This window comes from Xenopus laevis, chromosome 7S, assembly GCF_017654675.1.
Source record: "Xenopus laevis strain J_2021 chromosome 7S, Xenopus_laevis_v10.1, whole genome shotgun sequence".
Taxonomy (NCBI): domain Eukaryota; kingdom Metazoa; phylum Chordata; class Amphibia; order Anura; family Pipidae; genus Xenopus; species Xenopus laevis.
The window spans coordinates 39,647,268-39,664,354 of NC_054384.1; the positions used below are offsets into that span (position 1 = coordinate 39,647,268).

Sequence of the window (17,087 nt, forward strand, 5' to 3'; positions counted from 1 at the left end):
ATAAATACTATCCCAGTGAGACTGCAGAGATTGACAGCAGTATGAGGAAAACAAAATTTTTGGAATACTAGATGGGATTAAATTATGAGTTGTTTTGAGGGATTACTGGTTCTTAAATCTCAAATGCATTGGAACCTTTTAATGGTTTTGTTTCCAAAATATACATACTGTACAGTTTTGTCTGCTCAGTACAGTCTGATCATTTTTAAACTACCCAAAATAAACCTTTGGTGTCAAATAAACTGTTTATGTTTAGGAAAGAGCAGAATCCTTTTGTCACAGTACTTAATGGGCTGTTTGTAAATCAGAATAAAAATAAACATAATTCCAAGTAATTTGCACATACTGAATATAGAGGCTTGAATAAATTATCACCTTGTTTCACATGTGCATGAGTGTGACCCAGTTTTTGTTTCCTGCATATTGAGGATTGCACCCATGTTAATATTGCTTCCTTGTATGTGAGTGCCGGTACTTGAACTAAATTAAATTGCTAACTTTATTCCCTAGACTGGTGCTCCTGTTTAGGGAATATGGAACAGGTCTGGGAATATTACTCGCTATGGACAAATTTATTATGTGGTGCAAAAAACGGCAGAATAATTAGGCATGCATCGATGGGTAAAAATGGCATAATTTTTTAACACGCTTTTTCTTTGAGTAACTACCGCCAGAACTTACTTACAAAGATCTGAATGTAAAATAACCATGGCAAATCTGGTGTTCACATGGTGTAAAATAAAACACACCCTGATAAATTCACCATTTAACTAGCTTTTAACACTTTTTTGGCAAATTTAGCTTTACACAGCATAATAAAAAAAAGTAGGTCCCTAAGGGTAGGGACACACTGGGCGATTTGGGGAGTTTTAGTCGCCTGGCGACTAATCGCCGCGACTTTTCTCCCCGAATGCCTCCCCTCGCTCTGCGCCTGGCTAATTTTTCATTTTAGCCAGGCGCAGAGCGAGGGGAGGCATTCGGGGAGAAAAGTCGCGGCGATTAGTCGCCAGGCGACTAAAACTCCCCAAATCGCCCAGTGTGTCCCTACCCTAAGAGACACTCTGCCATCTTTGTAACATTTCCCAAGGCTCTCTCGCAACTGTATAGAATTGTCCATGTGTACTACAGGAAAATAGGATATTTTTATTAAAGTGCACACGCTATCAAGCCAAGGAGCTTGAGAGAGCCTAGCATCCCCCAATGTATTACAGGGGGTTGTTCACTTTCCAAACACTTTCTTCAGTTCAGTGTAATGTGTATGGCCAACTTAAAGCTTCATAGTACTATTGGCGTGGCAGAACAAAGGACATCCTAGAAATCCAGTTAATGATTTCCAAAATCCACACCATACTCCTTGGAGAAAAATTAAAATGAACTATAAAAGAAATACTTATAACCTTGTGGTAGAAAGCTTCTTTAATAATGGGGCCAATTGGGAACCTTTGCATGTGTGCTTCACTGCCTTCATTGGGAATGTATGTATGTTATATATTTAATAACATTGAAACAAATAAAATATTCCTATAAAAGGCTTAATCTCTCCAGAAATATGCAGGTGAAATTTGCTGTATTACTACAAGCCAATGTGTTTACATGATATAAGATAACCTCTTCTTTATAAAAATAAACTTCTGAGTTTTGGTATTTTAGTCTGCTGCAATAATTGTAAATATCAGAAAGGAAACCTATTTGGAGGAATATTTAATACCAGTATACAAGATTACTTAATACTTTGAATGTTAAACAGTTCAGTTTTTATTTCCACTTTTCTATTGTCAGTAATATGCATTCATGTTACTTGCCTGATTATCCCTCTTCTTACAGCCACATTAAAGCTCTCCTTAAGAAAATATTTTCCAGGTCCAGTATAAATATTTTAGTGAACTGGTATGTCTGCTTATATTGTAGTCAATAAAGTTGTTTTTTTAAAATTTTTGGACCTTTGAAGACCACATCAATTGTCTGGTATGTTAAACTGACAGCTATAAAATATATTTAAGAAAGAAAGTTGAAGTTAATAACGTTTACTTCAAGGTGAGCAAAACCTTTAACTATTGTTATTTACAAGTGAAATAACTTTGGACTAAAAATCTATCATTTAAAGCAAAAAAGGAGCTTTACAACATATTTACTTCCTTATAAAAGTGTTAAGTCCCATAATTTTTTTAAATAGTGCTAAAATATTTCACAGCATTTTACAGCTTTCACTGTGCCAGTGAAGATTGCAGTCTAAGGTGCCTCTCAAATACACTTTTTTTTTAATCAGGTGCCTAAGCTTCTTTTATGTCTTTGGAATTTGGTAGGGCATCAGCGTCCCTGAAAAATCCCATGCAAGAATGCAGAGAACATACAAACCAGGTAGTAATGCTAACCTCTGGGCCAAGTATTAAGTCCCTTTTTATATTTTGTATAAGAAAATGCTACATGTTATAATATATCAATGCTTATATTTATATAAAATATAGAACTGTGTATGAGAAAATATGTATTTTGTTAACTGTAAAGAGTGTGACATGTTTTAAGGAACGATTACAATTACAGTTGTTGTTCATCATTTACATCACTATCACTATAGTCAGTGTACAGTATTGTCAGTATAGTCTGTATACAGTCTAAGGCACTACCATACATCAGGAGTCCATCAACCTGCCTATATGTTTTGGTCTGAGGAAGGAAAAAACATTATTTTCTAATGAAGTGGGATAGAAGTTGTAGACATGGTCCAACCTGGTATCATACGCAGGGCCCCACCACTGCAAAGCAGCAGTAATAACCTAAGAACCATCATGCCTTCCCCAAGCAACAACTTATTTTAAAGCACTCCTGCCTATTTAAGTGTCAGGTTATTTTATATTAATTACTGGCTAAACAGTAACTCATGTAATCTTCCAATTACTTATACACTTATAATTAAACTTATTAGAAGCTACTTTCTTAGAGCTCTTAGAATACAGGCTATTTTCATGCATTTGACATGTTGGGGGATGCAGATTTTAACTGATAACATTTTGTTATGCCTTGTTTTACCCATTTATTCTATTTTAGCAGTGTTGCATTTAATGCATAAATGTTTTATTGAACACAACACGCTGCATTTTCTATTAGTTTTGGCTCACGCTCAAAAGATATTAAACATTTCATTAAAAATAGAAAAAGGCATGCATGAACTCACTACTGAAGGTAGCTGTGGGAACATTCCACATAGTTTGCCACCTCTAAACCATACGGCAGCTCCAAGGTCCATGCAGAGCCTTTCATTAATGGCTGCAGCGCAGTTGCACCAAAAGAGTTGGGTACATGTGCTAGTCTCATTTCTGAAGCCAAAAAGTTTACAACAGAACTTGGGCACCACCCTATTGGTTTCAGATACCATACAATTCACTTTGAAATGCAACCGCAATTGCATCAGTTTTGATGCATTGGCTATAACTATGTCAGGTGCAACTAGGGACCTCCAGATGACAGCAATGATGCTGGGATTATTTGCAAAAATGTAGCTTTGTGGGTAAGAAATAAGGTGATTGCATCCTAAATTGCACTTTGCACAATGTGGCGCAGCATGAAAATGACCTCTATTTATTTGTTAAATAATGCATTTAAAAGCAATTTCTGTGCATATGTTAAGCCTGCATTTCAAAAGAGGCTCACTCAAATGCACTGTACAAATTAAGTAGTCAGCTTTATTGTTATGATAGTGATGACCTTAAGGATATTTTCTTCATTAAATTATTTGTTTCATGATGTTGTGAAGTTTGTATGAAAAGAATACCAATTATAAACGCTGTGCCTTTTATAAAGAAGAATGAGTTTGTGAAAATGTATTGTAACTGCTTAAATAAAGCAAACATTTAAATTTTGACCTTTGAGATTCCTCATAGGTCAATTGTTTGATTACAAATTGTAATTGTAATTGCAGATACTAAATTTTTAAGACCTGCTTAAATTTATCCTTTAGTTGCAAAAATGTATTTTTCATTCGCATACACTATACACTGCGGGTTCACAAAAGCCATATGAAATACAAGCAAAGTATTTGAATTAAAATTGCTCATACAAGGAATAACATTTTTACGTGTATGGTCAGCTTAAGAACGTAGGCGGAAGAAGGCACACATCAGGCTTTTTCAGGACTAGCAGAGACAGCTCACATAGATCAATATCACTGCACTTAAGGTCAGCTTGACCCTTTCCTGGGTAACCTGTGACAGCAATAACACATTCTCAGAGCTGCTGATTACACATGCTTTGTCTGAACAAGCTGCAATACATCCACAAGGTAAGAAGAGATAGCTTTTAATATTTCACTGGAACTACTTATTAAAATCAGTCACACATTTATCAAATGGAGACTGGTTTGTACCAGCAGCCCTTCTACCTATTTTATGCTCTCAGGTGTAAGTGAAGCAAAACACATTTCCAAAGTGTCATTCATTTCTCATGATCACATACTGAACCTCAGCTCCCTATATTAATTGGGCAGTCCCTGCTGCTAAAAATTGTTGGGTGGTATTCAATCAGTGACTTTAGTGTGCCTCAATGTGATTGGCAATATTTAAGAATTCTGCTGCATACTGTAGAAATACGTAGGCAGATGATTGCTTCATACTTTAAAGCAAACCAGCTAATTTCTTTGGACATTTTCCTTTTATGTATATATAGACTCCATCTCCACATTCCTCCCTAGTTTTTACACTTTGGTTTTCAGTCTTAAGGTGGCCATAGACTCAAAGATCCGCTCGTTTGGCGACATCGCCAAACAAGCGGATCTTTGCCCGATATGCCACTAACGGCATGGCTATATCGGGGGTAATACAAACGTTCGGCCGTATGGCCAAACAATTGAAAGGGGCTCCGACGGGTCGATCGGGTAAAAATCCAACCTTCCCGATCGATATCGTGGCCAGATATCGATCGGGAAGACCCGTCGGAAGCCCCCATACACGGGCAGATAAGCTGTCAAATCGGTACAAACAACTGATATCGGCAGCTTTATCTGCCCGTGTATGGCCACTTTTAGGGTCAGATGTATAAGTGGGGGGTGAAGTAATTATTATGCAAAAGCTTCACTTGATTCAGGTATTCTTTATAGACCTGCTACTACTATAATATATTGAAAAGGGTAAACTACATCTTTCTACAGGGTCTTCTGGGTGTATTTTCATTAATGGGAGATACATTCACCAACACTTGCTCACTGGTGAAATTCCAGGTTATAAAGGTATTTTGGTATCTATTGTATATTACAGAGTATATGGCAGAGGATGGAAATATTTCATAAACCTGCAGAAAACTATTACTTAGGCACACATGGACTTTTTTCTGCATTCAGTTTTATTAAGGTTGCCTTGAGCTATAGTTTTTTCAATGGCAACCAAGACTACAGCAGTATGAGCACGTAATGTCTGTAACAAATGTATATAGCCTTTGGACATATGCAGGACAAAATGCCTTTGCTGCTTTTCCTTGGTGGACTGTCCTGGCCCTTCTATTTCCCCTGCCAACCCAGGGAGCCCTTCCATCCCCAATAGTGAGCATAAAGAATAAGAAGAAAGTATGGTGTTGGGCTTACTGTGTGGAGGGGCCTGCGACTGGGGTGTTGGGCCCATGAGCTGGCAGCCCCAGTAGGCCCACACACCCTGGCTGACAATTTTTTCTAAGTAACAGTGCCCACTGATTACAAAGTCTAGAAGTATGAACAGTACCAGTACAGCAACAGTTGCTTAAATATTTAACTTCTTCTTTCCATATATTTTTATAACTTCTCCTTTCTAATTACCAAATTATAAGCAGCACCTTAGTAATAAATATGAGTATAGCATAACTTCCTCTGAGAAGTGCATTACTCCAAAACACATGATCTGGGGAAAATATCTGCTTTAGCTGTCACCCACTGATGACTTTTTTTATTTTTAGAAGTCAATGTACTACATCAGCCCTTGCATCAGAGGTCCAGCCAAAGTTGTTGAATATTAAATACGTCATTCACATTCTTTTAAAGAATTGGGCTCCAGAAAAACTGGTTTTACTTATCTGATGTGTGTCATACTGCTTTCTAAGTCTTATATACTCTCATTATGATGTAAGTTTCCTTCCAACCACTTTTTTCAGTTCAGCTGTTTACAAATTGTTCGCCATGAACAACGACTTTTTCAATTACTTTCCATCTTTTATCTTCCCAAAATTTAAGTTTAAAGTTGAATGTTTGTGTCTCTAGTGTTTCAGTTTGGCAACTCCATGATCCAGGAGCATTCTAAATTGTTACAATTTGCTACATATAGTTGATAGAATTAGTTGATACATTTCTCAGCAGTATCTGTGGAATATTAGCAACTATTGTATCAATTCTAACAGCTACCTTTAATAAAACTCAGGGATTCTGCTCAGCAAGGTCAAAGATAACAAATGTGTCAACTAAATGTATCAATTTAGAATGTTTTAAGAGTTGGTGACCTCCTTCCAGAGCTGCTTTAGAAGGTGAAAAAATTAACTTTACGCTTATATTAGAAAAATGGTCACAAATAGAAAATAAAAAGTAATTGGAAAAAGTCTTTATTTCTGGTGAACTATCTGAAACCAACTGAAATTAAAAAAGGTGTTTGAAGGTGAACAACCCCTTTAATTGTTTTGTTCCTATTGTATTTTAAAATGTGTAGGAATATTCAGCCACCTGCTTTGAACTGGACAGTAATGAACAAATCAGGCAAAATGACAGTTACAATATTATATTACAATAAGGATCAAATACAGGTATGGGATCTATTATACAGAAACCCATTATCAAGAAAGTTTAGAATTATACTCCATTGTATCCAAATAATCCACATTTTCTCTATAATAATAAAATAGTACCTTGTACTTGATCCAAACTAAAATAGAATTATTCCTTATTAGAAGCAAAACCAGCCTATTGTGTTTATTTAATGGTTACAATTGTTTCTAGTAGATTTAAGGCATGAAGAACCAAATTACAGAAAGATCCATTAGCCAGAAAACCCCAGGTCTCAAGCATTCTGGATAACAGGCCCCATACCTGAACAAAGTACTGTTTTACTATTACAGGAAAAGATTATTTTTAAATATTAGAATTATTTGCTTGAAATTAAGTCTATGAGAGTTGGTCATGCCATAATACAGAGCTTTCTGTATAACAGGTTTCCAGATAATGGATCCTGTACCTGTACCCCATTTAACAGTAAAATGCATTGTGGTTATGGATGGCATATGGTTGAACCAAATTCAAACCCCTAGGGGCAGATTTATCAAGGGTCGAATTTCAAATTTGAAAAACTCAAATTAAAACTAATTTTCATCAGACTTAAAAGGCTGGACAACTGAACAGGCTTTTTTTTATTATTCTCATATTTTAAAATACAAATTATGGTTAAAAATTAGTCTAGCATTCAGCCAAAAGTTTTGGATTTAGAGCATCTCATCTTTTATGAAGTAACTGCATATTTTTACAAGAACAAGCAAGAGATTCAATTATAGGTTGCCAAGGTCCAATTTAGGACATACAGCAGCTGGATATCATTATATGTACATGCATGATATGTATATTTGCTCCTTGGAAAAACTGCTCTGAACATGTAATAACTGTTTCTACCTCCAGCTTATTTCCAGCATTTCAGCAGCTGTGAAATAGATTATAATAGATAAGTCCAACATCATAAAGCTGAAAATCATGTTATCGAAGTCTTTATAACATAGACAGCCTTTAGCAATTTTTAAAAACAACAGAGACAATAGAAAAAAAACTGGCATTTACTTGGAGGAAGGCAGGAGTGGAATGGGGAAATTCCTGTTTTTTGTATTAGCTGAATAGCTCGCCTAAAGAATGCACCTGTGCTGGGGAGTGCTGGGCAAACTATACAAAAACATGTTATAGTATTAATATACAGTATATACTGTATATTATGTATTACCATGGGGTCTGCAAAACATTTTCAAAGTGGGGCAGGTTATCAACCAAAAGCATCCTGTTTTCTGAACTGCAGCTGGACATACACGTAAAAATCAGTTTGTTTGTCATAACATTGTTTGTATAAAATTTACAAATATTTTGCACTATGCATAACACAATCATAAGTGATATAATTTGGGGGAAAAGGCTTCATCCTTATGCCCCCCCCAGTCCTGTTTATTGTCGGATTCAATTCCCATATCCAGTCATTTTGAACCAGTTTCCAGGTACTTCTGGCACCAGCACTTACAGTGTTAGCACATCATACATATAACAAAAATATAAAATTTTTATGCAGGAAAAATACATTTCCCATTTACATGTAAAACAGAGCAAGTATGTTCCTCCATGGCAAAGCTATGCCTAACTATCTTAGTAAGCCTCCGCTGTCACATACTGTATATTAATTAGCTAGTAACATAGAAAATGTTCCTGTGGCTCTATAGTGAATATCCAGGGGCTGATAGGGCAGTGCCAGCAAAGCTCTGATTGCTGCAGTTTGAAAACAGTTATATAGTGAATAAAGTACCCCCTCTTGTAAAATATAAGGATATTATAAGTTACCAAGGCGTTTCATGACCATATAAAAGTACGAGGCCGTAGGCCGAGTGTTTTTATACAAGTCATGGAACTTCGAGGTAACTTCTAATATCCTCATATTTTGCAACTGGGGGTACTTTATTTATTATATTACACAAATTTCAGTGAGTCATGTGACAGAAATGACATCAGAACTCACCGTTTATAACTGATGACATCAGAACTCACCGTTTATAAGGATATAATTTACAAGATATTCATAGCTTTTGTGTATTTTAATAGTATCTATAGCATACATACAATTCACAGAACCACAGAAAGCAGAGTTAATGACATGAAAGCTAGTGATAGGCGAATTTGGGGTGTTTTGCTTCACTGAAACTGCGAAAAATTAGCGAAACTGCGCCAGCGTCTCGTTTTTGATGCCGGCGTTAAATTCTGATGCTAGTTACACTGGTAATTATCTGTATTAATTACTAATCAGCCTTTTATTGCGACATTTATATTCTGTGTGTCCTATATCAGTCCCTAAGCTCAGTAAGTGACAGCAGCACAGAGCATGTGCATTGAATCTGCAGAAAAGAAGACGGGGAGCTCAGGGGTGCTTCGCCAATGAGGCGAGTTGAGGCTGTCGCCTCAAAATGCTGCTCCTGGTACTTTAAGAGTGAATTTCTGGGGGAGGGGGGGGCCGAGAGGCCAGGATCGCCCCTGGGGGAGCTACTGGAGCATCTTTGGAGACACAGATCTTTACTGCTAAAGGACTGTGGTTGCCTTGGGCTGGCACAGAAGCCCAAAACACAATGTGCAACATTTCTAGCTTACTTCTTCAGTCTAACTTTCCTTGTCCTTATACATTGTACCTGAAAAAAGTCACATCCACATTTCCTCAGGCTGCTGTTGAACTTCAGCACTCACAAACTCTCCTTAGCAGGAGAAGGAACTTTTAATAACACTCAAGAAGGGGGTTCATTTTCATCTTTACAATTTAAGCACCTGATACACCAAAATCAAGCAGCCGCTGGACTGGCAAACAGGATAACAACAGCAAATCAATGGGCAGAGGAACCAATCAATTGGAGGACTGATTCAGGACATAAGAGATTTTATAGAAATCAATTAACAACCAAGCCAACAATAACACCTACCGTCTCCGAACACAATAAGATAGCTCAGATAGTAATTCGGTTGGTTCCCTTGGTGCAGTAGCCATAGGTACCCAAGCTCCCCTTTAACTGCACAATAATATTAACTCACAAAGTCACATGCAAGCAGACTCACACTCAGTCTTTCTCACATACACAAAAAACAGAGCAGATGTAGCCCCTTCTGCCCCATACTGATCCAGAAGCATATTCTAACACCCTTTCTCCACTCACACACATCATCACGTGACCATACTGTGAGTCAGTCTCAGAAGAACAGATACAGTCTAGCATGTTTCAGGACTGCAGCAGCTGCCAGGGAGAGCCGCAATGTTATCAGAAGGGGGGCAGAGAATCAGCACTTATTCTTGCCCTACCAGAGGGAAAAACTCTGGGGGTAAGAAATGCACCTCCTTTCATTTCTTGGTTACTATTAGTGGGGTCACCAACATCTCCTATTTGAATAAAAGTAGGGTATCATCAACTGACTCGTCTCCATGCTCTCCAGTACTCTCTGTAGATCTGAAGCCACTTATATAAACCCTTGTCTATTGTAAGGCTCAAGCCTTGGTGCATTAAGGTGATGCCCAAAAGGGTCCAACATTTATGCCTCCAGCTGCTGTGTAAGTACAACAGAGAGTACCTACATGAACAACATCCCTAATGTACCTCCTATAATAATAATAATATACCAGGATTGTAGGATAAAGGGCCTTACCCTCATTTCTGCACCATGCACATGAAGGCAGCCAGACGTTATAGCCAGAAGACAGGAATTTAAGAGGGGTGCGTTGCCTTGGTAGCGAAGACTTTAGACTCCCAGTAGCATTATCCCAGTGCTGTCTCTCTTCCCTCCAGCCACGCTATGAACAGCTTCCTTATAACCCAGAAAGGATGTGGATATCTCTGTCCTCTTCTGCCTGTGACCAAGCCGGACGTTATTGCAGTGAGAGCACAGCTCACTTGTACTTGCTGTGTTAGAATAAAAGCTCCAAGCAGCCTGACTGTTTCATTTAGTCCCGCCTGCTCAGCCTTTTAGGAAATCCCTAGCCACACAACAGGTTAGACAAGGCAGTGAAACTCCTCCTCCTCCTGGTACTGCACAAACAGCAGCAACATGAGGCAGAGGTGCACATGGTGGGAGGAGGGTGGGCTTTTAGGGGAAACAACCACTGCAATTAGCAATTCTGCTCAGACACATTCCTCAGACAGGCAAGAGGTAACACCAAGCATTTCAGACAGGGAATTACATGCTTCATTATAGTGAGGAAGCTCAGCCCTTATACTGTAGGCACAGTGGCATTTGAACCTGAAAGCATTTCTCATGGGGTTATTTACAAAAATTTTAATTTTTCTGATTAATTAATACAAAAAAAAAATCCGACCAAACTGGAATCCATGTGGGTTATTTATCATTAAAAAACCCCAGAAAATATCAGATCGACAAAAACCATAACTTTTTCGGATTCTTGAATGAAAACCACTTCTTGGGATCTGAAATTTTCGGATTTGATGCCTGAAAAGTCGGTGGAAATCGGTGGAGAAGCCGAAATGTTCAGATGATTTTACAGTGCAGACAATATCTTCAAATTGCAAATAGGACCTCTGCCATTGACTTCTACAGAACCTCGACAGGTTGAAGATGGAGTATTTTAGAATTTTTCTGATTTTTTTCCCACTAACAATTCAAATTTTATAGTAAAACAATAGAAATTTTCTAGTTTTTACCATTCTACTTCTGCTTGATAACCTATGGCAGGGCTGTCAAACTGAGGCATCACAGTTGGCATGTGGATCAGAATTCTGCCTAGGAGTTAAATTAATTATTTTTATGTTTATATTGTAGAAAAAAAATCACCTTATTAAAGGGGATCACTGAGAACCACCGGAAACAGCAAGTGGATCTAGAAGTTAATAATCTCTGCTTTAGGTGATTTTATGGGCCCAGCTTGCTTCTTATTAAATAAATATAATGTAGCTCCTATGCAGTATATCAAATAATCTGCCCATCACATGACAAAAATGGTGGCATACAGTTAATAAAAAGGATACTTAAAACATGAGTATATATATATATATATATATATATATATATATATATATATATATATATATATATACACACACAACTAGTTGCTAGCCATTCTTCTACATACATACTTTCATATATACCAGGGGTGTAACAACAGCACACTGGGCCATCCTGCCAGTACATAAACACTTTTTCCAACTACTCACCCCCTTCAGTAACCCCCTCCACCACCCCTTCCGTCTGCTGCTCTCCCTTCCCATTCTCTCCTCTGCTACAGTGCAATGGGGTTACATGGCCGGCCAGGATGTCTAGGGCACCCAGTTAGCTTGGCCCAGCCCTGCTGCATTGTGTAAATAGTTTTAGGCCTCTACACTCTTTTTTGAACACAGCCGCTCAACGCTAGAATACAGCTCTGACTGCATTATTAGGGACGGGTAGAAGGGCACAGCATATCCACTCTCACATCCCCTATCCCCTATCCGTAGCGTGCATGATATTCAGAAATGCAAGTTAGGGAGCATAAGGAGATGCAGCCTTGTTTCATGATTCTGCTGTGCCTCCTGATGCTGCTCTCTTCTTGGTTTAGAGGGCAGCATTACCTATCACTTCTCTTATAGGGGAATGTATTAAAAGTCGGTAATGCAAATTTATGCCTTTGCATAACAAATTTTAATTTGTGCAAATTTAATATAGCTTTTGTGAACCCAGAAACAGTTTAGCGACCACTTATGGCAGTGGAAGAAATATTGTGAATGTTTCATTTGCACCAGTGCGCAGTGTATACTGTATAATGAAATGTCTTACTAAAAAAGTTGTTATGCTTGCTCTAAAAGATTACAACACCCTCAAGCATCCCTTAAAAGTGTGCAATGCGCAGTTAAAATTCACAATGCAATAACAATCTATTGAAGAATATTATGATATACAAACATATATTATTATTTGTAGAAATTATTTTTCGCTTTGCAACTTTTATGAATAAAGTTGTACATTTTTCAATAGACAGCCATACCTGCTTTTGAGACCCACGATCCTCTGTTCACTATAAGCGGGAACCATTTTTTTTCTCGCGCAACAAAGGATTGGAATCTACATTCTTTTCTTTCCCTACTGCCTGAAACACCAGTGACAAGTTATGCAGATTTTTTCTCATCTGAACTATTATGTGTATCAGGCCCGGACTGGCAATCTGTGGGTTCTGGCAAATGCCAGAGGGGCTGCTGTAAATTGCCATAGACAGGTACTATTTAGTGGTCTGGTGAGGTGCTGTTTGGGCCTCTGTGTAGCTGAAATGCCAGGGCCTATTTTGAATCTCAGTCCAGACCTGATGTGTATGCTGAAATGTAAGTACTGGTGCCAGAATAACAGGGAAATTAGAATGCCATGACTAATACAGTAGGTCTTGGATGGAGCCTTTTTCCTAAATGATAAAGAACTTATAAAATTGCTAATTTTAATTGGGCATTGTGATTTTAATTGCACATTTTTGTGCTTGAATGTGTTGTAATCTTTTTAACTTTTCAATAAGAACTTTTATTATATGAGCTGCAAACTGGCTCAAATTATAAAATTTGCAAACCTTCTTCCACTGTCGGAAGAGGCTGCTAAACAGTTTCCAGGTTTGTAAAAGTTAAATTCACACAAATAAACATTTTTTGTACAATGGCATACAGTTTCACATTGCAAATATTTTTTCATTACTGACTTTTATTATACTACATTCCCCCATTATTGTGTTATACATAGTGCAAGACATTTTTATTATATTCCTACAAATCATGCCTTAGACCTGATATAACCTTAGCACCTAGTTATTGTATACAGGGTTAGGCTAGTAAAACAGGTTGCTTTTGGCTCAAGACTTTGCCCCCACACCCCATGGAAAATTTCCTGCAAGCAGCCATAGTTGCAGCTGTCAGTGCTTTACAGCCCTATCTGACAGCCAAGGTGACATGTCTAAAAAAGTAAATGATGGACAGACATGTAATCTGGAACCCCAAGACAAGACCAAAAACGTCATTATTGAAAGAAGTGCAATCCGGTATAAGCCACACATGTTTTGTGCCTCTGCCCACTTACGTAAATCCTTAAGTAATTGCTTGTGCAAATGTTTAGAGACATGAAAGGCATAAGATGTTCTGTAGATTGCACTTCCTTGATTTACAGTAAGTATTAGTATAGTCAGTGCAGTTATGAGGGGTCATGTTTGAGCAATTGCTTTTACATTCAATTGTTTTTTCACTCCTCCACAAATGCAACAGAGACCTTCATTTATTGTGCACCACTCAGGTCTTTTTTCATCTTTATAATTTTGCTACAAAATGAACTGATAGTTGCAATGTAAAGGGTTTCAATATCAGGATATTTGATCTGTTGCCCAGGGGATGCTAGCATGGCCTGCCACTTCCCCTATTAGTAAATCTGCCCCTATATTGCCCCATTAAGAATTCTGTGAAAACAATCCTGCCTCCAGGTCTGATTCTGACCTTATGAAGTCTGTGAAGACCATCAGGTTTATCTAGAAAAATAAAATAAAATATAATTCTAAGCAACATTCATTACACATTTTCTATGGCTTTTAAGTTAATTGTATTTTTGTTATTTGTAACCAGAAAGCTCCAGATCATGGAAAGGCTGTCTTCCATAGATTCCATTTTATCACTAATAATCAAAGTTTGGATCTGAATTATCGAAAAATAGTGTTTGTCTGTTGTTTTCTATTCTCTGCCCTGGTGGCTGTGGCTGTTGAAACAATGTAATACAAGAAAACAAATTGACAGACCTGCCTTGTTTGAGGAGACTGGATTTTGCAACCTTGTTTAAAAAGTAACCACCAGGATTTTAATAGCAGATTACATTTACAAATAACTCCTTACTCCTTTGCAAATTATGCACACATACTGTATGGGGCACATTCACTAAGCTCGGGTGAATGAATAGAGGGGAAAAAAAAGAGTTTTTTGTGCTCCTCGACTATCGAATTGGTGTAAATTCGCCTGAGTAGACTGATTCGAATAGATTGAGCGAAAAAACGCTGCGACTATTCGCCCATTCAATAGTCGAAGTACTGCCTCTTTTAAAAATCATTCCACTGCCTACTTCGCCAGATTAAACCTACTGAATTGCTTCAAAAGCCTATGGGAAAGTCTTATAGGCTTTTTTTCTAAGTTTTTGATCGAATAAAAAGGCATTCGATCGATCATTCGGTCGAATGAAAATCCTTCGATAGAATATTGGATCGCTCGACTATTCACTCATTCGACTATTCGCCAGCGTGTAAATTCGCCCGAAGTCCCTATTCGATTCTATTCCCCAGTCGAATTTCGAGGGATTTAACCCCTCGAAATTCGACCCTTGATACATCTGCCCCTATATGTTCTTGTGATTATCTGATTTATTTGCTACATATAAAGTGCTGTATAAATAAATAAATAAAGAAAATATAAATAAACATGCATACATGCAAACAAACTGGAATAAATAAAAAGAGTTTGATCAAGAGTTTGGCAAAGCAAAAGAACTGCCTAGAACAAGTTATCTATGCATACTGTATCATGAGTGGTATTTATTATTAGTCGGTGATTCATCAGATCTTGTGTGAATATTCTGTGGAAAAAAGGGAAAAGGGTATGTTCACCTTGAGACATTTTACTGTATTTTAATTTTTTCCTAAAATAGATATTATGTATATATTATATTTGCAATATTTTTCATTTTACAGTTTTTTATTTAGGTTTGATTTTAGATGTTTTTTTCATTTGAGCCTTCTGTTATTATATCTACTAATGTCTAATTGAATTTGTAAAAGTTAGTTTGCACAAAAAATATATAGTGAGCAGCTCCAGTAACAGAGCAGGAGTGTAAGACACAGGAGAAAAGCATGAAATACATAGATAATTCTGGCATGTATTATATGACTTTGATAGCAGCAATTACCAATAACAACCCTAACCCTAGTAATTCACACTTAAGAATGAATTAGATTTATTAACAAACATACTTCTTTAAAGGATTAATTCACCTTTAAATGAATTAACCTTTAGTATGATGTAGGCATTGCTATTCTGAGACAATTTGCAATTAGTATTCATTTATTTTATTTTTTATTTCACTTGTCTCTTGCATGCTAAAATGTTGTAGGGAGGGAAGTTTTTACACCTCACTGAAACAGGTATTGCTCATTCTGACTACCCAGGACGCCTTTTCTTTAAATAAATTAAAGACTTCTATACCACTCCCCTTATACATCTCTTCTACAACCCCATCATGTCCCACTACAGTCCAATATATATCCTATTTGTCATTCAGTCATAACTATTACACTACTGCTGCATCCCTAGGTTTCACCTTCGATGCCCTTGGAGTAGGGAGGAGGTTAAATATTGCAAATACTGATTTCTGGAGCTATGGCTAGTACTATTATAATTTTGAGGGAGGAGCTGCAGGTGTTGTAAGGGAGTCAAAATATTAATTTAAAACTGAGAACAAAACATATAAAATGCAGCAGAAAAAAAAAGAATGCTAATCAGTTCCAAGTTGTTATTTATCATGCACTGTTAAAAGGTATCAAACGGTGAATCTGCCCTTTACAAAAACTGATAGTTGAAAGGACATAAACAGATGTCTATAATGTACATGATTCATTATTCAAGTCCAAAGTGACTCACATTACTGGCATAAGCAATATTTCCCATGGCTGAGTCACTAGTGTTTGCATTTTTCTCAGCTCCAATGTGAAAATAGTCTATGAATACTGACCTTCAAAGTTGTGACCCAAAATTTACACTTATAAATAATATTAGACTTTGTCAGATCCCACAAAAGGCAAGCTGATAAGGGCATAAAACAGAATGCATTTGCAGTCAAAACATATGCTCCTGAATGCCAACCCTCCCTACTGCTAGAAATGTAGTATGAACAAAATCTTTATTATTTCCATAACAGGCTAGGTGTTAATGGCACATCTGTAATAAGTATGGGATTTCACAGGGGTTTTTTTTTTTTGCTCAAAGAGTGACAAGGGGAGGGAAATATGGGGGCGAGCAAGAAAAAAAGGAGGGGGCTACTTTCGCTTCTGGCAGGCTATCTTTTGAGGAAAGAAGAACTACAATTCTATTAAATGCTAATCTAATTCCCTCGTGACAGTTGTAGGGGAATTCTAGCAGAAAAAAAGCACTAAAATTTCCAAAATGGTTTCATAGTTAGCATTCACTGCCATTTCTTGCTTTCTGTTATTATTTTGCTATTTTGATCAAGTATTATTTCTACCATGCTAACACTATGTACAGGAAAGTAAACAAACAGTAGTTAGGCTGTAGTGAGCAGAATTTATCTTTATCACTCTAGTGTGTGTGGGTGTGTATAATACTTAATACATACAAAGTTTGCAACTGGTCTCTGCAGTAATAGCAAC

The 17,087-nt window shown here is 37.2% G+C and overlaps 1 protein-coding gene across 2 annotated transcripts in view; it reads right to left on the minus strand.

Moving 5' to 3' along the window:
* The window catches only part of rasgef1a.S (RasGEF domain family member 1A S homeolog), a 155,749-nt gene that overhangs the window by 34,363 nt on the left and 104,299 nt on the right, over positions 1–17,087 (minus strand). The window contains exon 1 of one of the 2 annotated variants that reach the window (XM_018239471.2): positions 10,361–10,638. The exons of the other annotated variant lie outside the window; for it this stretch is intronic. Coding sequence (XP_018094960.1) covers positions 10,361–10,366 — 6 coding nt within the window. The 5' untranslated portion in view covers positions 10,367–10,638. Of the gene's footprint in view, positions 1–10,360; positions 10,639–17,087 lie in introns of those variants that run through there. 2 annotated transcript variants of the gene reach the window in all.